General features: G+C 55.4%; 1 protein-coding gene across 1 annotated transcript; it reads left to right on the top strand.

Annotated features, from left to right (window-relative positions):
* The first annotated feature begins 6183 nt into the window (after nucleotides 1–6183).
* KLF15 (KLF transcription factor 15) lies at nucleotides 6184–20588 on the top strand. The gene is made up of 3 exons (XM_064274777.1): nucleotides 6184–6244; nucleotides 10510–11605; nucleotides 19540–20588. Exons 2-3 carry the CDS (start codon nucleotides 10536–10538, stop codon nucleotides 19706–19708), a joined length of 1239 nt encoding a protein of 412 aa, XP_064130847.1. The 5' UTR covers nucleotides 6184–6244; nucleotides 10510–10535; the 3' UTR covers nucleotides 19709–20588.
* Nucleotides 20589–22124: the final 1536 nt, after the last annotated feature.

Here is a 22124-nt window from a genome sequence, read left to right as displayed (position 1 = left end):
CCTCTTCTGATTTCTTCCTGGACTTCCATGTCCCCAGGGCCCTTGTCTGAGGTTCCTCAGAACTGCATGTGCCTGGGGCCTGAGGCCTGGGGGCCTGGGGACTAGTTGCTGTTCCCAGAGTGGGACAAAACTGGCTATGAAAGAGGGTGATATGCCTTTATCTGAGCCATTCGGCTTTAGGAAGACCTGGCCTCTTGCCAAGGAGCAGCTTGGTGAGGAAAGGGTCTAGGCCCCAGCCTGAATAACCCCATACAGTATATTTTTATCCAGCCCCTTGCCACATCCACAGCCTTTCCCTTCTGCCTGCCTACTTCTAGCTTCCACATCCAAACCATTTCCTGAACCCATATTGGTGAGGTCTCCTCCATACTCTAGTCCTTTGCTGATGAGAAGAGATGGCCAGAAGGTAGGGCACTCTGACCAGTGGCTCCTGAGGCTCAACTGGGGTACAGAGGAGCTGAGAGAGGGAGAATTGTTGCTTGCCACCTGGAAAGGGTGAGAGGTCAGTTAATCTGGAGGTCATAGGTCTTGATGGCCACAGGGGGTAGTTTTGTACCCAGACAACTAAGCCACTGAAAGGGGGTCCCTTAAGTGGTTGCTGGCTGATGGCAGGCTTAGCTCACGCTCCAGGGCAGATGTGAGCTGAAGGGAAGGCAGGAGGTCTCAGCTATTGGGGGGAGTGTGTGGGCATGTGTGTGGGACAGAGGTGAGGCCAAGATCACTGTCCACAGTGTCGTGGGTGACAATGCCAGATATTGAGCAACTTCTCCAAAGATTCAATATCAATCTATTAGATGTTTTAGAAGAAAGCAGAAAGAATATCCTCTATGAACACGCAGTTCACTAAAGAAGATATTCAGGCGGCTAACAGATACAAGAGAAAATGCTCTCGATCATTAGCCCTTAGAGAAATGCAAATTAAAACTATGATGAGATTCCATCTCATCCCAACAAGGCTGGCATTAATCCAAAAAACACAAAATAATAAATGTTGGAGAGGCTGTGGAGAGATTGGCACTCGTATACACTGCTGGTGGGAATGTAAAATGGTACAACCACTTTGGAAATCTACCTGGCGTTTCCTTAAAAAGTTAGAAATAGAAATACCATACAACCCAGAAATCCCACTCCTCGGAATATATCCTAGAGAAACAAGAGCCTTTATATGAACAGATAAATGCACACCCATGTTTACTGCGGAATTGTTTACAATAGCAAAAAGCTGGAAGGTGTCCATCAATGGATGAATGGGTAAACTATGGTATATTCACACAATGGAATACTACGCATCGATAAAGAACAGTGACGAATGTGTGAAACATTTCATAACATGGAGGAACCTGGAAGGCATTATGCTGAGTGAAATTAGTCAGAGGCAAAAGGGCAAATATTGTATAAGACCACTATTATAAGATCTTGAGAAATAGTTTAAACTGAGAAGAACACATTCTTTTGTGGTTACAAGGCGGGGCGGGGGGGAAGGTGGGAGGGTGGGAGAGGGTTATGTACTGATTAGATAGTAGTAGATAAGAACTACTTTAGGTGAAGGGAAGGACAACATTCAATACAGGAAGGTCAGCTCAACTGGACTGGACCAAAAGCAGTTTCCTGAATAAACTGAATGCTTCGAAGGTCCGTGGAACAAGGGCAGGGGTTTGGGGACTATGGCTTCAGGGGACATCTAAGTCAATGGGCAAAATAAATTCTATTAAGAAAACATTCTGCATCCCACTTTGAAGTGTGGCGTCCGGGGTCTTAAATGCTAACAAGCAGCCATATAAGATGCATCAATGAATCTCAACCCACCTGGATCAAAGGAGAATGAAGAACACCAGGGTCACAAGGTAATTATGAGCCCAAGAGACAGAAAGGGCCACATGAACTAGAGACTTACATCATCCTGAGACCAGAAGAACTAGATGGTGCCCGACCACAACCAATGACTGCCCTGACAGGGAGCACAACAGAGAACCCCTGAGGGAGCAGGAGAACAGTGGGATGTAGACCCCAAATTCCCATGAAGTCTGACTAAGACTAGAAGAATTCCTGGCGGTCATGGTCCCCAAAACTTCTGTTGGCCCAAGACAGGAACCATTCCCAAAGACAACTCATCAGACATGGAAGGGACTGGACAATGGGTTGGAGAGAGATGCTGATGAGGAGTGAGCTACTTTTATCAGGTGGACACTTGAGACTATGTTGACATCTCCTGTCTAGAGGGGAGATGGGAGGGTAGAGGGGGTTAGAAACTGGCAAAATGGTCACAAAAGGAGAGACTGGAAGGAGGGAGAGGGCTGACTCATTGGGGGAGAGTAAGTGGGAGTATGTAGTAAGGTGTATATAAGTTTATATGTGAGAGACTGACCTGATTTGTAAATTTCACTTAAAGCACAATAAAAATTATTTAAAAAAAAAAAGAATACCCTCATTCACTCAATGAATATTTCTTGTGGCTCAGATCAGGGCACACTATCCTCTCATGGCCAGTTTTATCTCACTCTGGGAAGAGCAGCTAACCCCTAGACCTCCAGGCCCCAAGCCTGGGTGCATGCAGCTCTGAGGAACCTCAGCTGAGGGTCCTGGGTCCTATAAGTCCATGTTCTTCAGAGGCTTACAGAGAGAAGACAATGAACAAAGAAATAAATGAAGAATATAAAATCAGGGCCACAAAAATAAAATAAAGCAAGCCCAGGGAATAAAGAGCAATGGAAGTGCTGCTTTAGGTGGAATGGTCAAGGAAGGCTTCTGTGGTAAGCTGGTGTTTGAGCAGAGAGCTCAATAAGTGAGTGAACAATTCATGCAGATATCTAGGGGAAAGGAGAAGAAATAATACAAGAAAATTTCCCTGAAATGTTGGAAGACTTGAGTTCTCAGTTTAAAAAGAAAAACCAAACAGAGCAGGAATAATGAAAAGAAACAAGAGGTGAGAGTCAGACACATCTTGGTAAAATGTGTGAAATTCTAAGGACAAAGCAAGGATTAGCATTCCAAAAAAGGCATCAGGCCCAAATGGTTTTATGGGCAAGGTCGTATAGTATTTAAACAATATAGTTTATACTCTTTTAAGATGTTTTTCTCTGCTTGATTATGTAGAAGTAGGGAAGGAATTATTTGGAGGCAAAGTATGTTAGAGGTTTTCAAAAGTGTGAAATATTTCTTTATCTTTCCCATATGTATTTTAAAGAGCACCACTTGTCTTCTCTCTCTCCTCCATGGCAAGAAATCTCAATACCAGATTCTCCCCACTGTATTGGGAGAGATTTTCTCCCTAGATATAGCCTGGGGCAAATGCTGAATCTAGCTGCTCAGGTGGGCCTCCACTAATTAGGCTGCCAATGTCCTTAACTATTCATTTATTTGCTCAACACAGGGGTATTGAACCCTACTATGTCTCTATGAGTCGGAATCGACTCGATGGCACTGGTTTTGGTTTTGGATGTTCTGGGCACTGTGCTGTGAACGCTCATTGCTGTCTAGTCATTTCTGACTCATAGCAACCCTACTGGACAGAGTAGAACTGCCCCATAGAGTTTCCAAGGCTGTCATCTTTACAGACTGCCACATCTTTCTCCTGCAGAGCAGCTAGTGGGTTCAAACCGATGACTTATCAGTTAGCAGCTGATTGCTTAACCACTGTGCCACCAGGACTCTTTTGTGCTATGAAAGACAGGTATATAAGTCCTGACCTAGCCTGGGGTGAGATTTAAGATTAGTATGGGACTGAGTCCCCAAGAAAGTTAAGTTTGAGCTGAAATCTGAAGGACAAATGGAGTTAACTAGACCATGGTGGGTGTTAGAGGGAAGGAAGATGAACCAGGTTGAGGCACAGCATGCACAAAAGCCATTCCTGGTAACTAGCTTGGGGTTCCTGGGTTTCTTTTGGGAAAATCATTCTTCTAATTTCTCTACCGGCCAACTCCTTGATCTGGTTGAGGTTGGCTCCTCACTCCTATTTAATTTCCTCTCAAGCTGACCCTGTTTGCTTTATGTCATTGGGAAACTCATTAATTTAACAATTGGATACTTACTGTGTGCTAGGTGCCACGAATATGAAGGGACCAAATGGACAGAAATCACTGCCTTGGTGGAGCTTACATTCTACTGAAGAATAAATAAAACGTAAAATATATGGTAGGTTCAAAGGTAGTAAGTACCAAGAAGAAAAACAGGAAAGGGAATAAGAAATAACAGGAGGAGTGTTAACATTTTAGTTTGGGTGGCTAAGGCAGGATTCCCTGAAAAGGTAACATTTGAATAAAGCCTGAAGGAGGTGAGGGGATTGAAGGCTGTGGTGAGGATTTGGGTTTTTATTTACTCCGAGTGAAGTGGGAACCACTGGAAGGTCCTGAGCAAAGAAGGGATGTGATCTGAATCAGGTTTTACAGGGTCATCCTGGCTGTTCTTCAGTTTATGGTGTGTTGGGGCCCCTTCCCTCTGTGCTGAAGCTGCTATGGATGGGTACTTTTGGGTGTGATTTTTGCCTAATGGTTGGGGAACATTGGGCCCGGCAGTGTGTGAAGAACGAAGGACAAATGGCAGACAGGGTAGATGGAGAATTGCTGTGGACATGCCCTACCCAACCTGCTGAGATGAGACGGGGTGCCACTGAGCCCTCCAGGCCTTTGTCTCTTATTTTATTTTATCAAAACTAGCAAATTCCACGTGTTCTGCCAGGGTCCCAAGGGCTGCGACACCGGCTCTGAGAGTGAACACTGACTTGCTCTGAGAAACAGAAAACTTCTTCACCATCTTCATTCTCAACCCAAGTCTCCTGCAAGCCCTTTGGCCCAGACAGGGTCTGAGTAGTGGGGCACCAGCAGCTGCATTCCTGGCACTGCGTGGGGTCCAGGATGCTGGGAAGAGAGACTGGCATAGATTTAGGAGCCCAGACCCACAGCATTCCAGAAGGCCCCAGGAAAGGTCCTGGCTATGAATTCTGGCTCTGGTAGCATCCTTCCATGGAGGAGGGGAACTGTTCCCCACCTCCTAGAGCCAGGAGAGGAAAGGAAGTAACTCGCATAGAAGGAGCGTTCACTCTGATGCTTCTGTCTGCAAGATGCCCTCCCTCAGGCAGACAGACCAGGCTCCACCTCGCTCCCCTCTTTACCAGCTGTGTGACCCGCCTAAGTCCCTTTCTTCCAACTGTCCATTTCTTCATCTGTAAAATTGTTGGCTGAGGATCAAACGTGAGGCTGGGTGAAAGTGCGTGGCATGGGCGTATCACCCTCAGCTCACGTGCTTCTCTGGGATCTACCGAGCAAGTCCCTCTTCCTCCCTGTAAGTGGGAGTGCAAACACTTCCCAGGATCGCGGTGGGTTAAAGGAGTGACAGCCTTGTGGGTTGTCAAGCATTGTTTAATCTTCGACATGGTGCCCAGAGACAGGGTGTTACTGGGTGGAGGCTGCAGTCAGCAAACCTCCTCAGGACACCCCGAGGCCTGTTATGTGCCCTGGTGGCCGCGCAGGGCACGCACTTTCCCGAGCGATAACTATTACTGCCTGGGGGAAAAGAACAGATACCGTATTTCTCGGACAACACGTCCATCAGAGTAAGTCCCTACTGCGTCTGGTACTCGACAGACGGGAGACACAGAGCCCCGCGCAGGCGCCGAGGTGGGCCCGGGCCGAGCGGCCGGGCCGGCCCCACAGGGCCCGCCCCCACGCGTCCTGAGCCTCGGAAGATTTCTGGGATTTCCGCACGCCACGGGGACGGTCGCACGCTGCCGGGCTTGGGACTTGGCTTTAGAAGCGGCCCCCCAGGGAGCCGGGAGGGCACGGCAGGGGTGGGCTTCCCGGAAGGCTGGGAGGGGACAGGCGGCCCGAGGACCTGGAGCGGAAGGGCCCCGGGGTCCCGCACTCCTCCCGCGGGCGGACGGACCACCGCCAGGCCAGCTCGGGGGCCGGGCCGCGGGGGCGGGGCGGGCGCGCGTGACGCGACGGCGCGGGCCAATGGGGCACGCGCTTGAGGCCGAGCCTCCTGCGAGCCTTCGCGGCGCCCGCACGCATCACGTGACGGCCGGGAGTGAGCGCCGAGCGAACGAGCCAGCGAGCAGGCGGGCGGGCGAGAGCTCCGGCCGCAGCGACCCGCGGGCCAGCGGGCGAGCGAGCCAGCTCAGGAGCCGGGCCACCGCCCGCTGCCGCCGCGGGCCCAGGAGTCCGAGCCGCCGCGCCCGCCCAGCCCAGCCCGGCCGGGGCTGCGGGACGGCCGGGGGCCTGGCCGCCGGCCGGGCGTGCGAGAAGTTCAGGTGGGAGAGCGCGCCCCGGGCCGGACCGTCGTGCGGACGGGGCCCCGGGTGCCCAGGGGGCGGGCCGGGACGCGAGGGGGGCGCTGGGCAGCCTCTGGACGCGGGGCCGGGCGCCCACGCTGCTGTCCGAGTTCTGCGCGAGTGTCCGAGGCCACGTCTGAGGAGCGGCTTGAGCCCCAGCGGTGGGGCGCGGGGGGTCGAATAAGTCGGTGGGAGGACGGCCCCCTTACTGGCACTTTACGCGCGAAGGTCCGGGCCCCTGCCTCCGGGCCGGCCCCGCGTGTCCGTGTGCGCCTTCCGGGCCGGCCCTCCCATATGGCGGGCACCCGGGCCAGGCCTGGCTGGGGGCGGGGGAGCGGACGCGGATGGACCCGTGGCGGACGAGGTTACTGCTGGTCACCGCGGCAGGGGCCTGCGGGAGCTGGGGGCGCGGGCGTGGTGCCCAGCAGGCAGAGATTTAGGGCTCCCCGGAGGGCGTCCGAGCGCCGTCCTTTCCTACGCACGTCCCCACTCACGCGCCGGCACCCTCACGCCGGCTCCACGCGCAAGCACACCACAGACACCTACCGAACACCCACACCGGCCACCGCACACCCCACCCCGCACACGCGCAGACACACGGCAGAAACTCACACCTCTTCGCGCACACGCCACCCGAGCGCACACGCCACTCGGGCACACCCGCACCGTTCATCCACGTCTCCTACTCCGACTCCAGGCCCAGAGTCCTCCGCCCCCTTAGATCGGACATTAGTAGAGGAGTAACCGAGGGCTGGCAGCGCGGGGGGAGAAGAGAGTCCACCCTCCTCCTATGCCCCACGGCCGGCCGTCAGGCTTCCCTTCTTCCCTCCCTACTATGGAGTTCCCCACTGGCCCCCCGGAGGGCACAGAGGGGCTGTTTTCTCGCCCGGTCCCTGGGAGGTGACAACATTCCAAAATGCTTGAGTCCCTTAAACCTCCATTCGGCTCGCGGGGAGCCCACGCCACCCCACAGGTGCGAGGACGCCGGGACTTGGTGACTTTGGGGCCTGAAGGCGGCTCGGGGAGTGGGGACTTTTATTTTGAAAGGCAGCCCCGCCCGCCATCCCCCGTGATTTGCACGCTGACCCAATGGCTAGCCCTTGGCCGGCGCTCGGCTTGTTATCAATTACATGTTGTTCCTGCGGCCGCTGTGTCCCCGGGAGGATAAACAGCAGGCCTGGCCCGGCCGGGGGAGGGGGCGGAGTCCGGCGGCGGGCCGAGGACGGTGCCCGGAACAGCGCGTCCCCTCCCCCTGCAGGCAGCCTGTGCCTCCGGCTGCGCCACGTGCTGCTGTGTTTTTTAGGGCCCAGAGCGGTCTCCCAGCCCTGGCGCGTCCCGGCCTTTCAGTCTGTACTCCCGGGCAGTCCCAGGAACCCCTTCTTGGCTCTTAGCGCTTCAGCGTTCAGCCTGGGCCGCTCAGCTGTGCGTTGAGAATGATGCCTGACTGAGGATGTCCTTCCTTCGCCGCGTGCCGCGTTCCCCCTCTGCCGGTGGCAGATACTTGTCAGACGCGGCTTTAGGCTGGGAGACACTCATATTCTGGTGGGGATGGCGGCTGGGGAGGATAGACAGGAAAGAAAGGAAGCAAATGCATAACCAGGATGGTTTACCACAGTGCCAACTGCGAAGGAGAATATAATATGCGGCGATGTAACAAGGTGGTCAGGGAGGGCCTCCCAAGTGGGTGACTTCTGAGCCAGGATCTAAATAAGGAGCCCCCAGGTATAGCGGGGCGATCTCCGCTGGGGGAAGAACCCGGGTAGTGGCCTGAGGCCCCATGGAGCTTGTGGCATTGGTGCACAGTGAGATGAGCTCTGTGGAGAGATGGAGGAGGTGTTGGCCTTGGGCACTGGGACCGGCTTGGGTTGCTTCTCCTTGGGGAGCCATTGGAGGTCTTTTCCTCGCACCCTCACCCCCACTGTACTTACTTTACCCAATATTTCTTTTTATATTATTTCATGTGTAAGTATGTCAGTTTGTAGCTCTACAAGGAAAGGCTTCCTTATCTCCACAATACAAATATCATGGAAGAGTGATCACATTGCAGAGAAGGGTTGTAGGCAGGGAGGGAAATAGCCCCACTCGGCCCCTTGCCACCAGTCATGGTCTACTTCTGGGAGCTGGAGTCCCATGATTCTTTCACATCACAGCAGAGGGCCATAAAGACCACGCGTCCCCTACTGAAGGCCCGTGGTAGAGGTTGTAGTGGCTGGTATTGACCGAGCACTTATTGGTGAGGTCGGCCCAGCCTGTTCATCTTACGGGACTCTGACAGCATCTGGGACCTGGCACTGTCAGCAGCGTCCCCATTTAACAGAACAAGATGGAGGCACAGAGAGGGTACGTGTGCACTGTGAGGGGATGGCAGGGGTCCTGCACCTCACTGCCCCTTCACTTCACCTGCTACTTTCAGTCCTTTCCAGCACCTGATTTGGTGCAGTGTGTATTTTAATACTTTGCTGACTGAAAACAAAAAAGCAAAATGCAGTCCTGGCAAAACTGCCCCCTCCCTTCCTGTGCAGAAATGCCAAGGGCATCTTCCCTGCCTTGGTTTCCTGGAGCCCCTTGAAGCTTCCTGGATGAGCTGGGAGCTGAGGTCAGAGATCCTGGGGTCCCAAAGCAGGAGAGGGGTGTAGACGTCATGGAGGCATAGTACAGAAAAGGAAACTGGGGCTTTGAGGGGTGCAGGGACTTGCCCGAGGTCACAGCTGCTTCTGCCCTGGCCTGGTTGGATCCCACCCGAGGCTCAGCCTGTTGAGAGTTGGTAGTGCTGGGTGCCAGGCCTGGTGTGGTCCTGAGACAGGTAATGGGGTGGGTGCAGAGGGGTGCCAAGCAATGGAGGGGCTCTGTTCCAGGTGCAGAATGTCCTCCTTCCCCACCTGAAATAAACAGCAGCCATGGTTCTGGGTGGGGACAAAGGTCCTCAGAGGTGGCCCTTTCAGGGCCAGACACTGTTGACTCTCCTTGAACACGAGACCTAGTGTGGCCTTCAGCTCAGAGCATGCAGCCTCCCACTCTGCTCCCTCTCAGCGTTATCTGATCCCTCCCGGGTGCCACACGGGCACTGGGCCTCAGTGGACCTGGTGGCCAACCTGCCCTCATGGTGCCCACAGTCTAGGGGGAGGGAGTTGGAGGTTGGCGACCCTTCCGAGGTGGTGAGTGATCCTGGTCAGGGACGGCAGCGGCCGTGGGGTTCGGGGCAGGAGGGTAGGTCATATTACCTCCTACCCCTGGCAGAGGTAGTATGTGCGAGTGTGTGGAAGCTTAGCCGACCATCCATCTGTGAGGTCAGGGCTCTGTAGGGTGGTCGCGGTGAAGCATCAGGGCACAGAGCAGGCGGCAGGTTGAGAGCATGTCCTGCAAGCCCTTTCCTTTCCTCTCGTGTTTCACCCAGGAGGCAGCTGAGGCTCGAAGGGGAGAGAACTGGGGCAAGTGAGCTTCTGAGGGCTTCAGGTGTTACCTGGAGCCCGAGAGGGCAGTTACTCACTGATTGTGATTTTTTTTTTTGCCTCCAAACTAGAGTTTCATTAAAATACAGGCCGCCGAGTTGAATTTGAATTTCAGATAAAATAATTTCAATGTAAGTATGTCCCATTCAATATTTGGGACATACTTAAATTAAAAAATTAATTTTTATCTGAAATTAAAATTTAACTGGGCAGCTAGAATTTTATTTGCTCAATCTGGCAACTCTACCCAAGCACCAACAACCCTGTGTTGCTGGGGTCAGAGGTCAAATGGCTATTCTCCTACCTCCTCAGTGAACCGACAGAAATGCCTCTGAGGTTAGGTGTCCTCAGAAGGGCAGCAGCCCCATTTGGGTTGGCTCTGGGCAGACTCCCTAGGGTGATTCCAGGCCCTTGGCTGCTCCAGGGTCCATAGAGCTCCTAACATACTCGCTTTTTCTCTCACACACACTTAAACTCAGTCATTCACAGACACACATACTGATCTTTCCTGGGATCATTCTGGAAAATCTGTTTGAAACCAAAAGTGCCCGGGGTTGTGCAACGGGCTTGGAGAGGGCTCTTTTGCAAACAGGTGGTGCAATTTTGGAAAATGCTGTTGCAGACATAGCCCTCCCGTGGGACGGACAGAGGCAGAATCCGGGCATTTGGCAATGGGTGGCTGTACGCTGGCTCCCGGAGCCAACCCAGGCAGCCAAGGGTGGGTTCCACAGTCCCTGAGGCCGCAGGTGAGTGTGCCTTCCTCCTGACTCGGTCTCCCTTATCCCCTCTCTGCAGCTACCACCCAGCACGGCCAGGCCAGCATGGTGGACCACTTGCTTCCAGTGGACGAGAACTTCTCGTCGCCAAAATGCCCATCCGGTTACTTGGGTGATCGGTTGGCTGGCCGGCGGGCGTATCACATGTTGCCCTCACCACTCTCGGAAGATGACAGTGACTCCTCCAGCTTTTGCTCCTGTGCCAGCCCAGACTCGCAAGCCCTCTGTTCCTGCTATAGCAGCAACGTGGGCACCAAGGGCCAGGACAGCATCTTGGACTTCCTGCTGTCCCGGGCCACGCTGGGTGGCAGCGGCAGCATAGGGGTCAGTAGTGGCCCCATGGCCTGGGGGGCCTGGCGGAGGGCACCGGCGCCCGTGAAGGGGGAGCATTTCTGTCTCTCTGAGTTTTCTGCGGGTGACCCTGATGACGTCCCGAGGCCTTTCCAGCCCACCCTGGAGGAGATAGAAGAGTTCCTGGAGGAGAACATGGAGCCGGGGGTCAAGGAGGCACCAGAGGGCGGCAGCAAGGACTTCGAGGCCTGTGGCCCACTCTCGGCTGGGCCACCCAGAAGTCACCTCCGTCCTGGGTCTGGTGGGAAGGAGTGCTGTACCCCCCCACCTGGTGGCCCCAGTGCCAGCAGTGCTCACAGCCCAGGTGGGGGGCCGTCGTCTGAGGGCCCCATCCCAGTGCTGTTGCAGATCCAGCCAGTGCCGGTCAAGCAGGAGGCAGGCACAGGGCCAGCCTCCCCCGGGCAGCCCCCAGAGAGTGTCAAGGTGGCCCAGCTCCTGGTCAATATCCAGGGGCAGACCTTCGCGCTTGTGCCCCAGGTGGTGCCCTCCTCCAACTTGAACCTGCCCTCCAAGTTCGTACGCATTGCCCCTGTGCCAATCGCTGCCAAGCCCATTGGGTCGGGATCCCTGGGACCAGGCTCTGCCGGCCTCCTTGTGGGCCAGAAGTTCTCCAAGAACCCTTCGGCAGAACTCATCAAGATGCACAAATGCACTTTCCCCGGCTGCAGCAAGATGTACACCAAAAGCAGCCACCTCAAGGCCCACCTACGCCGGCACACTGGCGAGAAGCCCTTCGCCTGCACCTGGCCGGGCTGCGGCTGGAGGTCAGTATGGCAGGGCTGGGATGGGAGTGAGGCCCAACTCGGATCTGCTCACGGGGGTTTCAGTGAGTGCTGTGTCCTCCAGTGTTAGATAAGTTGGCTAATCAGGGAGTGGAGAGGGGAGGGGACAGGTGGGCAGGTGGGCAGGGCAGAGCTTGGCACAGCTTCCCAGAGGTTCTTTTGTCCCTCCTTTTTCCTAAAGCCAGAAACCAACTGGTTTCCAGTTTCATAATGACCCGGTTAAGATTTACCATGGCTTGTGATGCCTACTGGCCTCTGAAGCCGAGAAATGGAGCCTGTTGGATGAAGGCAAGGGTTGGGTGACTGGGCCACAGTAGAATGGCACTAACAGTAGGTTGTGTGTCAGACAAGGGTGAGTGCTGTGTGCTTCCTCTGACCCTCACAGTACCCCACAAGGAGAAATACCACATTACTCCCATTTGACAGCTGAGGGGACTGAAGCGCAGGCTGGTGACATCACTTGCCCAAGGTTATGAAGCATTGTAAATGGGATTTGTAAATGGCTTAGAGAGGCCACAGTCCAGACAAGCTGCTTCCCCAGTAAGAGAGAGCAGCTCTACTCCACAGATGTTTTGGGGCATGTGGGTGCCCCAGGTTCGAGTCCCTGCCCAGCCCTTGTTCCCTCCCACCAGTCCTCAGGTCCTCTCGGTGTGTTTGGGAAGCTGCAGGGGCTAATAAACAGTGAAGGTCAGGTTGGCGGCAACACTGTCTTGAAGGTGGAAGGATCCTTCCACGGTCCTCTACTCTGCACTTCCCAGAAAGGAAAACCAGCTTCAACCCTTCCCAGACTCCTGGGCAGAGCTGGATGGGACCCCATGAGTCACCCTTCCCTCTTCAGAGGGCATGCCTATGATTTCCTGAATCTACAGGTGGCCTGCCAGGAGCTCACGTGCCCAGGTTCCCCAGCAGGCGCTCCCCAGTTTGGGAGAGCCACCCGCAGACATCTCTGCCCAGGAAGGCGGCATGTGCTGCTGGCACACTCCTGGGCTGTGCTGCTGTGGTTATCGCTGCGGCTGCACCATGTGTGATTGTGTGTGTGTGTGTGTGACAGAGGGGAGTGAGGGGTCTGCTCATCTGCGTACTCATACGTGTTCTTCATGTATGTCCCTATGTGCTGTGCAACCTTCCGTGTCTGTGCACGTGCACATACCATGTATCTGTGCACCTGTGCGTGGTGTCTGTGCAGGCAGTGGTCTCGTGGGTGCATGCACACACATGAGGGAACAGTTTGTCACTTTTGTTTCCTTGACCAGAATGTTCTCATCTGAGAGCCCAGGAGAAATGGCTGGAGCAGGGGCACTGGCCACAGGAGTCCTTGCTGGCTGAGGCTGGGCAGGGCCAGGGGTGCTGTGAGTGGAAAGTCCAATGTGATGCTGGCAGCCTCCTCCTGTCTGAGCTCCGAGCTGGCCGGAGAAGGGACTTCTCCCAGTGTTCTGGGTTATATGGGGCCCCTCCTGAGTGAGGGACCATTGCTTTCACCACCGCCTGAAGGCTGTTTATACAGGGAGACCTGGTGGGCTTCGGCTGGAGCCTATGCCTTTCTGAGCCTTAGTGCTTGTCTGCCAAGTGGGTGGCGGGGGCGGAGGTGCCCCGCAGGGCTGCTTGGGAGGGCTAGATGAGGCAGTGGTGGGCAGTGTTGGGTGGTCAGGGCTCTGGGAGTTCAGGAGCCAACAGACCTGGGCAGGGCCTCTGGCCTCTGGCCTCCACCTGCCGCTGACCCCTCCAGCAGCAGGCCCCCTCTTCCTGGGTGGTGGAAGTGAGGAAGAGGTCTGGGAGACCTTCCAAACTCCTGGCCTCCCAGCTTGATACTTGCCTCTGTGGGGAGCCATTGGTGTGTGCTGGGTCTCTGCCCAGTGCCGAGCCTGGTCCGAGCCCTTGGGAGACAGCAGTGACTAAAACAGTCCAAGAACCTGCCTTCATGGCACTTATGTTCCTTTGGGAAGACAGCTAGCCACGTACTTAATTAGATGCTTTGAGACACAGAGTGATGTGATGGAGAGATGGGCGAGGGGCTCCTAAAGGGAAGGGTGGCCAGGGAAGTCCTGTCTGAAGAGGAGACAGCATTAACCCAGGACCTAGGAGCCCGGGGCCCAGGCAAAAGGCGGCAGGACTTGACTTTCCCCACCCCGAAGTGTATCCTTGGGTAGGTTCCCTGGCTCAGAGCATCTCAGCACCTTGGTGCTGGGATCAGCTAGAGACTGCTGAGGGCTACTGGGGGCAGTGGTTAGGAGTCCCAGCCCCACATTGTCCACCCTGGCGGAGCTTCAGCTTCCTCATCTTTAAAGCAGAGAGCTTGCCTCCCTCCCTTAGGGTGAGACCTTGAGATCCACCTGCCCAGCACAGCCCAGGGCGGGTGTGCAGGGAAACCCGTTCCCCACTGCTCATACAAAGTCAGTACCTGGTAGGGGGCCTGGAATGTTTTCTACTTGGCCTCACGTGGGCAGGCCCCCACATAAGGTGGCGTGTGCACCCCAGACTACAGGGACCCTGAATGTGGTCTCCTCTGGTGGGGTGGGGTAGGGGCAGAGGGAGAAGCCTGGGCAGCTGGGTCTGCAGCTTCCCTCCAGAGCATCTGCCCCAAGACTCATGTGCCCAGGCTGACCTGCAAGTCACTGTCCTGTTGACTTTGAGACCATCAGTGAGTGGCTCCTAAGGTCAGGGTGAGGCTGGGAGCAGCTCCTGGTCACAGGGCGGAAGGGTGTGGCCCTTGACCCGGCTGCCTAACCTGCTCAGCCTTGCCATCCAGGTGCTGCCCCCCAGGGAGGAGGAGGGTCTGCTTTCTTCAGGGCTGCCCCTGTGCCAGAGAGCAGACAGAACCCTCAGGATCACACCGGGGGTCCCAGGAGGTAATGAGTTCCCCACGGCAGGTGTACAAGTAAGAGTGAGAATGTGCGGAGGGAATTCCAGATCTGACCCTGCCAAGCCCTCGAGATGGTCTTCTTGCTCAGGACCCATCGGGCAGGGAGGGCATGTGGGTGCCAGGCCTGGTGAGATCACTGCAGAGACCCCAGGCCACCACCCCTGCCACCACACTCCTAGGGCTCCTGCATGGCATCTCCAGCTTCTCCCAGGGTCCTCCCAGAGCTGAGCTGTCCTTGGTGTGTCCCGCCAGGGTGCCTGCCTCTTGGGGAGAGCTGTTTCTCTGAGGATGGGGGATCCCTGGTTGGTCTTCATCCCTGAATCCCTGGAAGTACTCAAAAAATATGTGCTCCTTAAATATGGCCATAGCCTTACAGCAGCTTGTCAGCGGGTGGAGGGGTCTTTGAGCAGGAGTCGGGTGGGAGGACAGGGGAAGCAATGCTGCTGATGATAAGAGGCCGTACTTCCTGAACACTTACTCTATACTAGGCACAGTTCTCAGTTTCTTAAATCTGAACCTGTTCCACTCATCCCTGCTCTTGCTTGCATGCCTCCTGTCATGGGGAGCTCATTACCTCCTGAGGCTACTCTGGCCATTAAATTCATACCCAGAACTCCCATCTGGCCCCGAAAGGTCTTCTGCCTCTGCGACATAGGCAGCAGTGTTGTTATCCCTGTTTTATAGAGGAGGAAGTCGAGGCACAAAGTTAATGTATTCTACCTGGACGCAGGGCCCTCTCTCCAGCCTCTTGTCCCACTGGGTGGCTCACTTTGGTGTGGGCGTGGGAAGACCTTCCCCTCCACCTCCTGCTGGGCCTAGATCTCAGGGCAGCACCCCTGCATGTTCTCCTGCCACCCACAGGGAGCTCTCCAGCTTTCCAGGCCTCTCTCTTCCCAGGTGGCCCTGGTGGATGACGTGCCCCTCCTCATAGCAGACTGGCTCATTCCTGGCACTGTGCCCTGGGCTTGCATGACGAGCTTCTCCACCCAGCCCCAACTTGTGTACCTTTGTGTGATGCACTCCCTCCCTTCTTCCCCCGTGGTCATCACTTGCCCAGGCCATCAGCCACTACTTCCTTCTCTGTGGGCCTGGGCCCAGTATTCCCTGCCCCTTCCTCGCCTGTGGCGTGATTCTGGTACCCTCGGTGGGTGGACGCCAGACATGCTCAGTGCGATCTCACCATCTGGGAAGTGGCTGCCTGCCTGCCTTCCTAGAAGTTCCCTGGCTTTACTCTCGCACACAGGCGTCCTTTGTTCCCTGCGGCAGAACGTCCTGTTCTGGAATAGCTAGGCTACTCTGTCCAGAAAGAATCCCCTATGATCACAGCGAGTATTAATATTAGTAACGGTCAGCAGTCCTGTGTGGTAGGTACTGTTGTCATCCACAGTTGAGAGGTGGAGCCCAAGAAAGGGGGTTGTAGGCCTGAGCCCACAAAGCAGGGAGTGGCAGGGACAGGACTCACACCCTGCCATCTGTCTCCTGCTGCTGCGTTATTGCTGCCCCCATGTGAGGAGGTGAGCCGCCAAGTGTGGTTGGGTGGGTTATAGACTGCAAAACCCTAGGGGCACCATCCACATTGCAGTTTTGGGGCTGGAATATCTGTACTAAAGACTGGCTGATGGTTGAGTAGGGTCTTGAGGAAGGGGCACCTGCACTTCACACAGAGGTGCTGTGTGAGCTAGTGGTGCAGGCATCTGAGTGCTCAGGTCCTGTAGACTCCTGGGCTGCCTGTGCTTTGCAACCCAGCAATGAGAGTTGAGAGTTGTGGTGAGGCGCACACCCCAAACCAAAAACCAAACCCACTGCTGCCAGAGTTCATTCCAACTCGTAGCGATCCTGTAAGACAGCGTAGAACTGCCCCATAGGGCTTCCAAGGCTGTAACCCCCCCTTTTTTTTTTTTAATTTTGTTGTGTAGATGAAAGTTTACAGCACAAATTAGTTTCTCATTCAAACATTTTTACACAAATTATTTTGTGACATTGGTTGCAATCCCCACATTGTGTCAGCACTCTCCCTTTTCCTTTCCACACCGGGTTCCCCGTGTCCTTTCATCCAGTTTTCCTGTCCCTTCCTGCCATTGCTTTTGGGCAGGTGCAAGCTGTAAATCTTCACAGAGGCAGACTGCCATGTTCTTTCCCCTACGGAGCAGCTGGTGGGTTCCAATGGCCAGCCTTTCAGTTAGCAGCCAAGCGCTTTAACCACTGTGACACCAGGGCTCCTTAGGCCTACACCCGCCAGTACGTTACCAGGTACCAGGTTCTGTGCTGACTTCTTGCAGATAATCCGAGCTCCTAGTTAGTGAACAATTACTACGTGCCAAGTACTTTTTTAGAAACTTCACTCCTTAGCTTTCATAATCCTCATAGTCCAATGAGGTAGGTCTATCATCCTTCCTGTTTTCAGGTGGGGACACTGAGGCTCAGAGAGCTTAGTGACTTGCCCAGGTCACGTGGTCAGTAGGGGTCAGAGCTTACTGCCTCTGGAAGCTGCCTTTTAACCACTGGATGCGACTTCTCCCCTGTTGTGCGCCACCCCCCTCCCCGACCTCTCTGGTGGCTGCTCTGTGGGACGATGTGATGTCAGGTGTGAGGTAGGGGTCTTCTGAGTGCTCTGTTCCCTGGGACGGTCCCACAGGTCATAGGATGTGCCTTCATGGGCAAAGACAGGGTTGCAAGTGAGGACAGCATGTCCTCTGGCTTGGCTCTCCCTCAGTTGCCTGTCCTTCCCAGGTGTCACCACGATGAGAGGACCTACTATGGCCCTGTGTCCCCGCCTTTGTCTCTGAGACAAGCCCTAGCAGGCAGGCGGGGCTCCCCAGGTCTTCACTGGGTGAACAAGGATACTGAGGTGCAAAGCAGTTTGATGGTTTGCTCAGGAGCACATAGGGCTCCATGGTGGTGGGGGGACTCTAATCCCACAGGCCAGGAGCTGAGCCCTGCTGCTCTGCTGGCTATGTGACCCCAGGTAGGCCCCTTGACCTCTGAGTCCTTGACCTGATCTTTTGATCCAGATGGGCTGATCTTGGCTATCTGGCCAGGAAGGTGCCAGGTGACTCCCAGGGCCTGGACCCAGCATTGTCAGGCCATTGCTTCTGTTGCTTTCTGCTTGCCCCTACCATGGGCAGGCTGTCTGCTGACTGCCAGGGTGTATTGTTCCATTTCCTCACCGGCATGGATGCCAGGGGCACATACCTCAGGGGAGGCCAGGAGGGCAACTGCTAGTTGGGAGTGCAGGCCTTCAGGCATGGCAGGGGGCTGCTGCGAGTCCTGCCTCAGCTGGACTGTTTCACTCGGTGACCCTGGATCAGGCCCGTATCACTACAGGCTTCAGTTTTCTTGTCTCACAAATGGGCCAGTTGAGCCTTGTTGATTCAAAAAATATGTGTGGAGCACTGATTCCATGCCAGGCACTGACCAGCTCTTTATAGTGTGAACTGAACTCCTGCCTCCTAGTCCAGAAACTTCATCCACTCTCTGGGAGAAAGGGTGGAGTCTGAGGCATTTCTCCTTTCTGCACCCAGGCCAGGCTCCCAGTCTGGTCCTTGGGCCCCTGCCTGCGCCCACCTGAACGTTCCACTACTGGGTCCTTCCTGCTCATGTCAGGCTGGGAGTCAAGGCCTACAGCCACAGTGGTAGGCCAGAGGGGGGCCAGCAGCCCCACCCATCAGCAGGCCTGAGACTGCTGTTTTGGGGCACCACCTAATCTACCTCGTCTTGTGGCCTGGGTTCCCGGAACAGGGTGTGTGTGTGTGTGTGACTCAAGAGGGCAGTCCCGTGAGTGCTGTCTGCACTTCCCGGGGTGCTTGCTGAGTCCCCTCACTCACTTTCTGAAATGCACTCACAGAACACATACTGTGCACTAGGCACTGACTGGTTCTTGGAGACCTCCGGGAACAGGACACAGTGGTTGGCCCTCATGGAGGTGATGGTCTGGCAGGAAACACTGACATTCATCAAAAAGTTGGACAAACTAACTTAAAATGGCCCCAGTGGCAAGGACAGGAAAGAAAGGCACACAGTGCCATGGGAACCTAGAGTGGGGACACAATCTTGGTGGATGTTCTTGAGGAAGTGACATTTGGGCTGAACTCTAAAGGATACGTAGGAGGGGAGCAAGGAGATGAGGGGCAGGAAGAGCATTCCAGATAGGGGGAACAGTGTTTGCAAATGTCTTTTGTCTAGAGAGACCTAGGAAACATTGATGTAGGTAGACCACTGAGGACAAGTGTGTGTGTGTCTGTGTGTGTAGGTGGGAGTGGGATCCCCCTGCCAGGACCAGGGCCCTGGGGTGGAGAAAGCCTCAAGTCCCTGAAGTTGGTGGAAAGCAGTCTGAGCCCCTTGGCCCGTCTGACTCAGCTCCCCCATGAGCCCCTACTTGCTCCCAGGCAGGCAGAGGCCAAGAGAGATGTCATGGGCACCATCTAAACTGGTAGGCGTACCTCTCTTGCGGAAGTGTATTTGTTGTTGTTTGGGGTCACCTTAGGGGCCCAGCTATCTGGAAAGCAGGGTCCAAGAGTGGAGTGGGGAGCTCAGGTCTGAGGACCCTTCTGCTCCTAGTGGAAGCAAAGAAAGGAGGCAGGAACACCAGGCGGTGCTGGGGAGGGAGTCTCCTTCCTCTCCCTGAGCCTCAGTTTCCCCTTCTCGGTGGGCTTCTGCAGATGTCCTGAGTTCTGGAAGTGGGGGTGGGGATGAGGCAGAGGGATAAGGAGATGCAGCTGCAGTCGGGGGCCGGAGGATTGAACACGTTCCTGCCCTCGGTGCCCACTGTAAATCGGTGGGCTGCTGGAGACAAGCCTCAGCCTCTCTGGCCTTGAGATTTGGCCCAGCCTGTTTAACAGCTGCCCGGCCAGCCTGGGCCGTGCCAGCATGAACCTTGTATGTCACATTGTTACCACCTTGGAGGCTGGCAGGGTGGTGGCTTCACCAGTGGACACTGGCCCGGCTGCGCCCTGCAGGCGGCCGAGCCCGACCCAATGGGCCTATCACTGCCGCGGGGCTGCGTCGGGGTCGGAGGCGCGGGAGCCCCCGCAGCCTCGCTGAGCGCTGTGTCCCGCAGGTTCTCGCGGTCTGACGAGCTGTCGCGGCACCGGCGCTCGCACTCGGGCGTGAAGCCGTACCAGTGCCCGGTGTGCGAGAAGAAGTTCGCCCGCAGCGATCACCTCTCCAAGCACATCAAAGTGCACCGCTTCCCGCGCAGCAGCCGCGCCGGGCGCGCGGCGAACTGAGCCGCCCGCGCCCCAGCCCCACGCCGACCCGGGTGTTTTATAGCAATAATTTATTTGTCTCCTTCCGAGGGACGTGACAACGTTACCACCCCTTCGCCGAAGTTGGGAGGTACGGGAGGGCCGGGCAGCCTGGCTGTGGACTCAGAGCCCCCGCGGCCGCTGTTCCGGAGCCTTCGTGGGCTGGTGGGCGGGCGGGCGGGCTCCCAGGCGCCCCGGACTCAGGCCTCCGTGAGTGCCTCGGCCGGCCTATGCTGCCGGGGCCGAGGCAGGGATTCGAGGGCCTGGCGCTTCTCCCACTGGGCTCCCCGCCTGGGCCAAGGCCAGCACTCTCTTGCTGACTAAGAAGAAATGTGCAGTTTTGAAATGTTCAATTCCCAGAGGGAGCCATGCTGGGAAGAAGGAAGTAGGCCAAAAGTCCGACTGCAGGGTACTGTGATGGGCCGATGGACAGGGCGGCTGGGGCTGCGCTGGCGCTGGTCAGTGCAATTGCTTGAGTTCAATGTCCTGGACAGACAGACAGACACAGGCTCGTCAGCCTCTTGGTCACGTCCAGGAAGTGAGGGGGCAGGCTGCTTTGTGTGTGAAGGCACTAGGTAGAGCCTCCCAACCCTAATTTAGAAATGCATTCCTTATTTGGTCTAGAAATTAATATCAAATAAACTAGCTTGTTTGGACTGGTTTATTTCACATCCTATGAATGTATGTAAATAGACTGTACATAGATGCACCTGCATAAAATATCTTTTAATAACATATCGACATTTGTGTAAATTTGAAAAATTAAATCTATAAAGGTGGTGTACATATATTACAATTCTGTATATTTTCTTTGGTCCTTCATAAAAATATATTTACTTTGCCAATAAAAAGAAAAAAAGAACTCACTAGCTTTCAGTATGTGTGTTTTTCTTTGCTCTACCAGGAGATGGGGATGACTCTGGAAGCTGAGTCCCTGTTCCTGCATTTTGCAGAGTCCAAGGTCCTTGTTTTGCACCCCATGAGGTCTGGGAGTTTACTTGCCTTGGTCCAGCCAGGCAGGTCCCCAAGCAGCCCCACCCTCGTGGATTTCCCTACTTCAGACTGCTGGAGGTCTGTCTGAGTGACCAGCACCCGACTCACATGCGGGGTGCACAGCAGATGCCTGAGGGACTGGACGGTGAGCAAACAGTGCCAGGTGAGTGTCTCAAGCAGGAGTCAGAGGAGTAGGTGACTCCTATGGGACCGGCCTGGTGGCTTCCCAGAGCTGATACTGGGACAGCGGTGGGATTTGGATATATGGAGAAAGGAGAAGAGAAAGCTCCAGGCTGGGGCTGGCTTATGTCTGACTGAACTTCCCCTAGGAAGTGGGCATGTTCTTACCTGCTGGCATGGTGGTGTGATTGCAAAAGGAATCCAATAGGCTGTCCAGGGAGCTAGGCCTCTGCTCCCCAGCTCCTGTGAGCCATGGGGAGTCAAAGCCTCCTTAACTTCCCATAATTCTTAGAGCCTCTGATATGTGAGTTGCCAGTTGAAGTTTTGGCCCATCCACACGTCCCCTGCAGATTGGAGGGGTGGGGGGCAGTGGAAATTAGAGAACTAGAAGAGGAAGTGTGCTTGGGAGGGAAAGGCCAGGCGTGAGGTAGAGGTTGGCCAGGGTGGAGCTGACTCAGCAGCACGGCTGATGTCAGAATGCCCCTATTCACCCACCCACGTGAGTGAGACACGAGAACCTTCTGGAGATGGCCCTTTCTCAAGGACCCAAGCACCTATGCTGTGTGTGTTGGGGGGCCCTCCTCTTTTAAAAGAGCTGGATGCAAATTTGGGTAAGTGTTTCTCGGTGAGGCCCTGGCCATCTGGAGGCAGACGGTGGAGCACCTGTGGATTTCCAGTGGTGAGGTTCTAAGGGGGAGTGTAGCTGCTGGTCTTGGAGGGTGGAGACCATTGTTCCAGCTGTCTTGGGAACAGACTGAAAGAGTCATCTGTCCATCTGTTCTGTGAAACCTGGCAAAGCCTGAGCTTTTGTGTGTGTCCAGCAGCTGCACGGGTGACCAGAGAGTGGGACATCCCATCCTGACTGGCCTTTGTGGGGAAAGAACTGGGCCTTGTGAGTTCTACCCTTGGCCCCCGACTGGATGTCCAAACATGCTGTGAGGAAGGAAGGCATTGATTTTCAGGTGCGTTAACTTAGCTTTTCTGCATCTATAAGAAGCAGTGCAGGCCCAGATAAGAAGGGCACATGAAGGATGAGGGCGGAGGGTAACTTGTTCAAGCCAGGTTCCACTGGGGTAGGAATAACCCTGTGTGTGCACATACCTGCTGCGCAGGAGGCAGCCTGGGTGCATGGCTCTCCTCATCAAAGTTCCTGCCAACAGCCTGCTTGCTCTCACCCCACAGCCCTCCACTCACTTCCTGTGGGGGCAGCGGTGGGCCAGCAGTC

This window comes from Loxodonta africana, chromosome 22 (assembly GCF_030014295.1).
Source record: "Loxodonta africana isolate mLoxAfr1 chromosome 22, mLoxAfr1.hap2, whole genome shotgun sequence".
Classification (NCBI taxonomy): Eukaryota; Metazoa; Chordata; class Mammalia; order Proboscidea; family Elephantidae; genus Loxodonta; species Loxodonta africana.
Note: the sequence above shows the minus strand (reverse complement) of the source record. Positions and strands in the feature narration are given on the sequence as shown.

Coding starts and splice junctions, on each gene's coding strand:
- KLF15 (XM_064274777.1), top strand. CDS start 10,536: ATGGTGGACCACTTGCTTCCAGTGGACGAGAACTTCTCGTCGCCAAAA. Junction 11,606..19,539: donor TGGCCGGGCTGCGGCTGGAG/GTCAGTATGGCA, acceptor TGTGTCCCGCAG/GTTCTCGCGGTCTGACGAGC.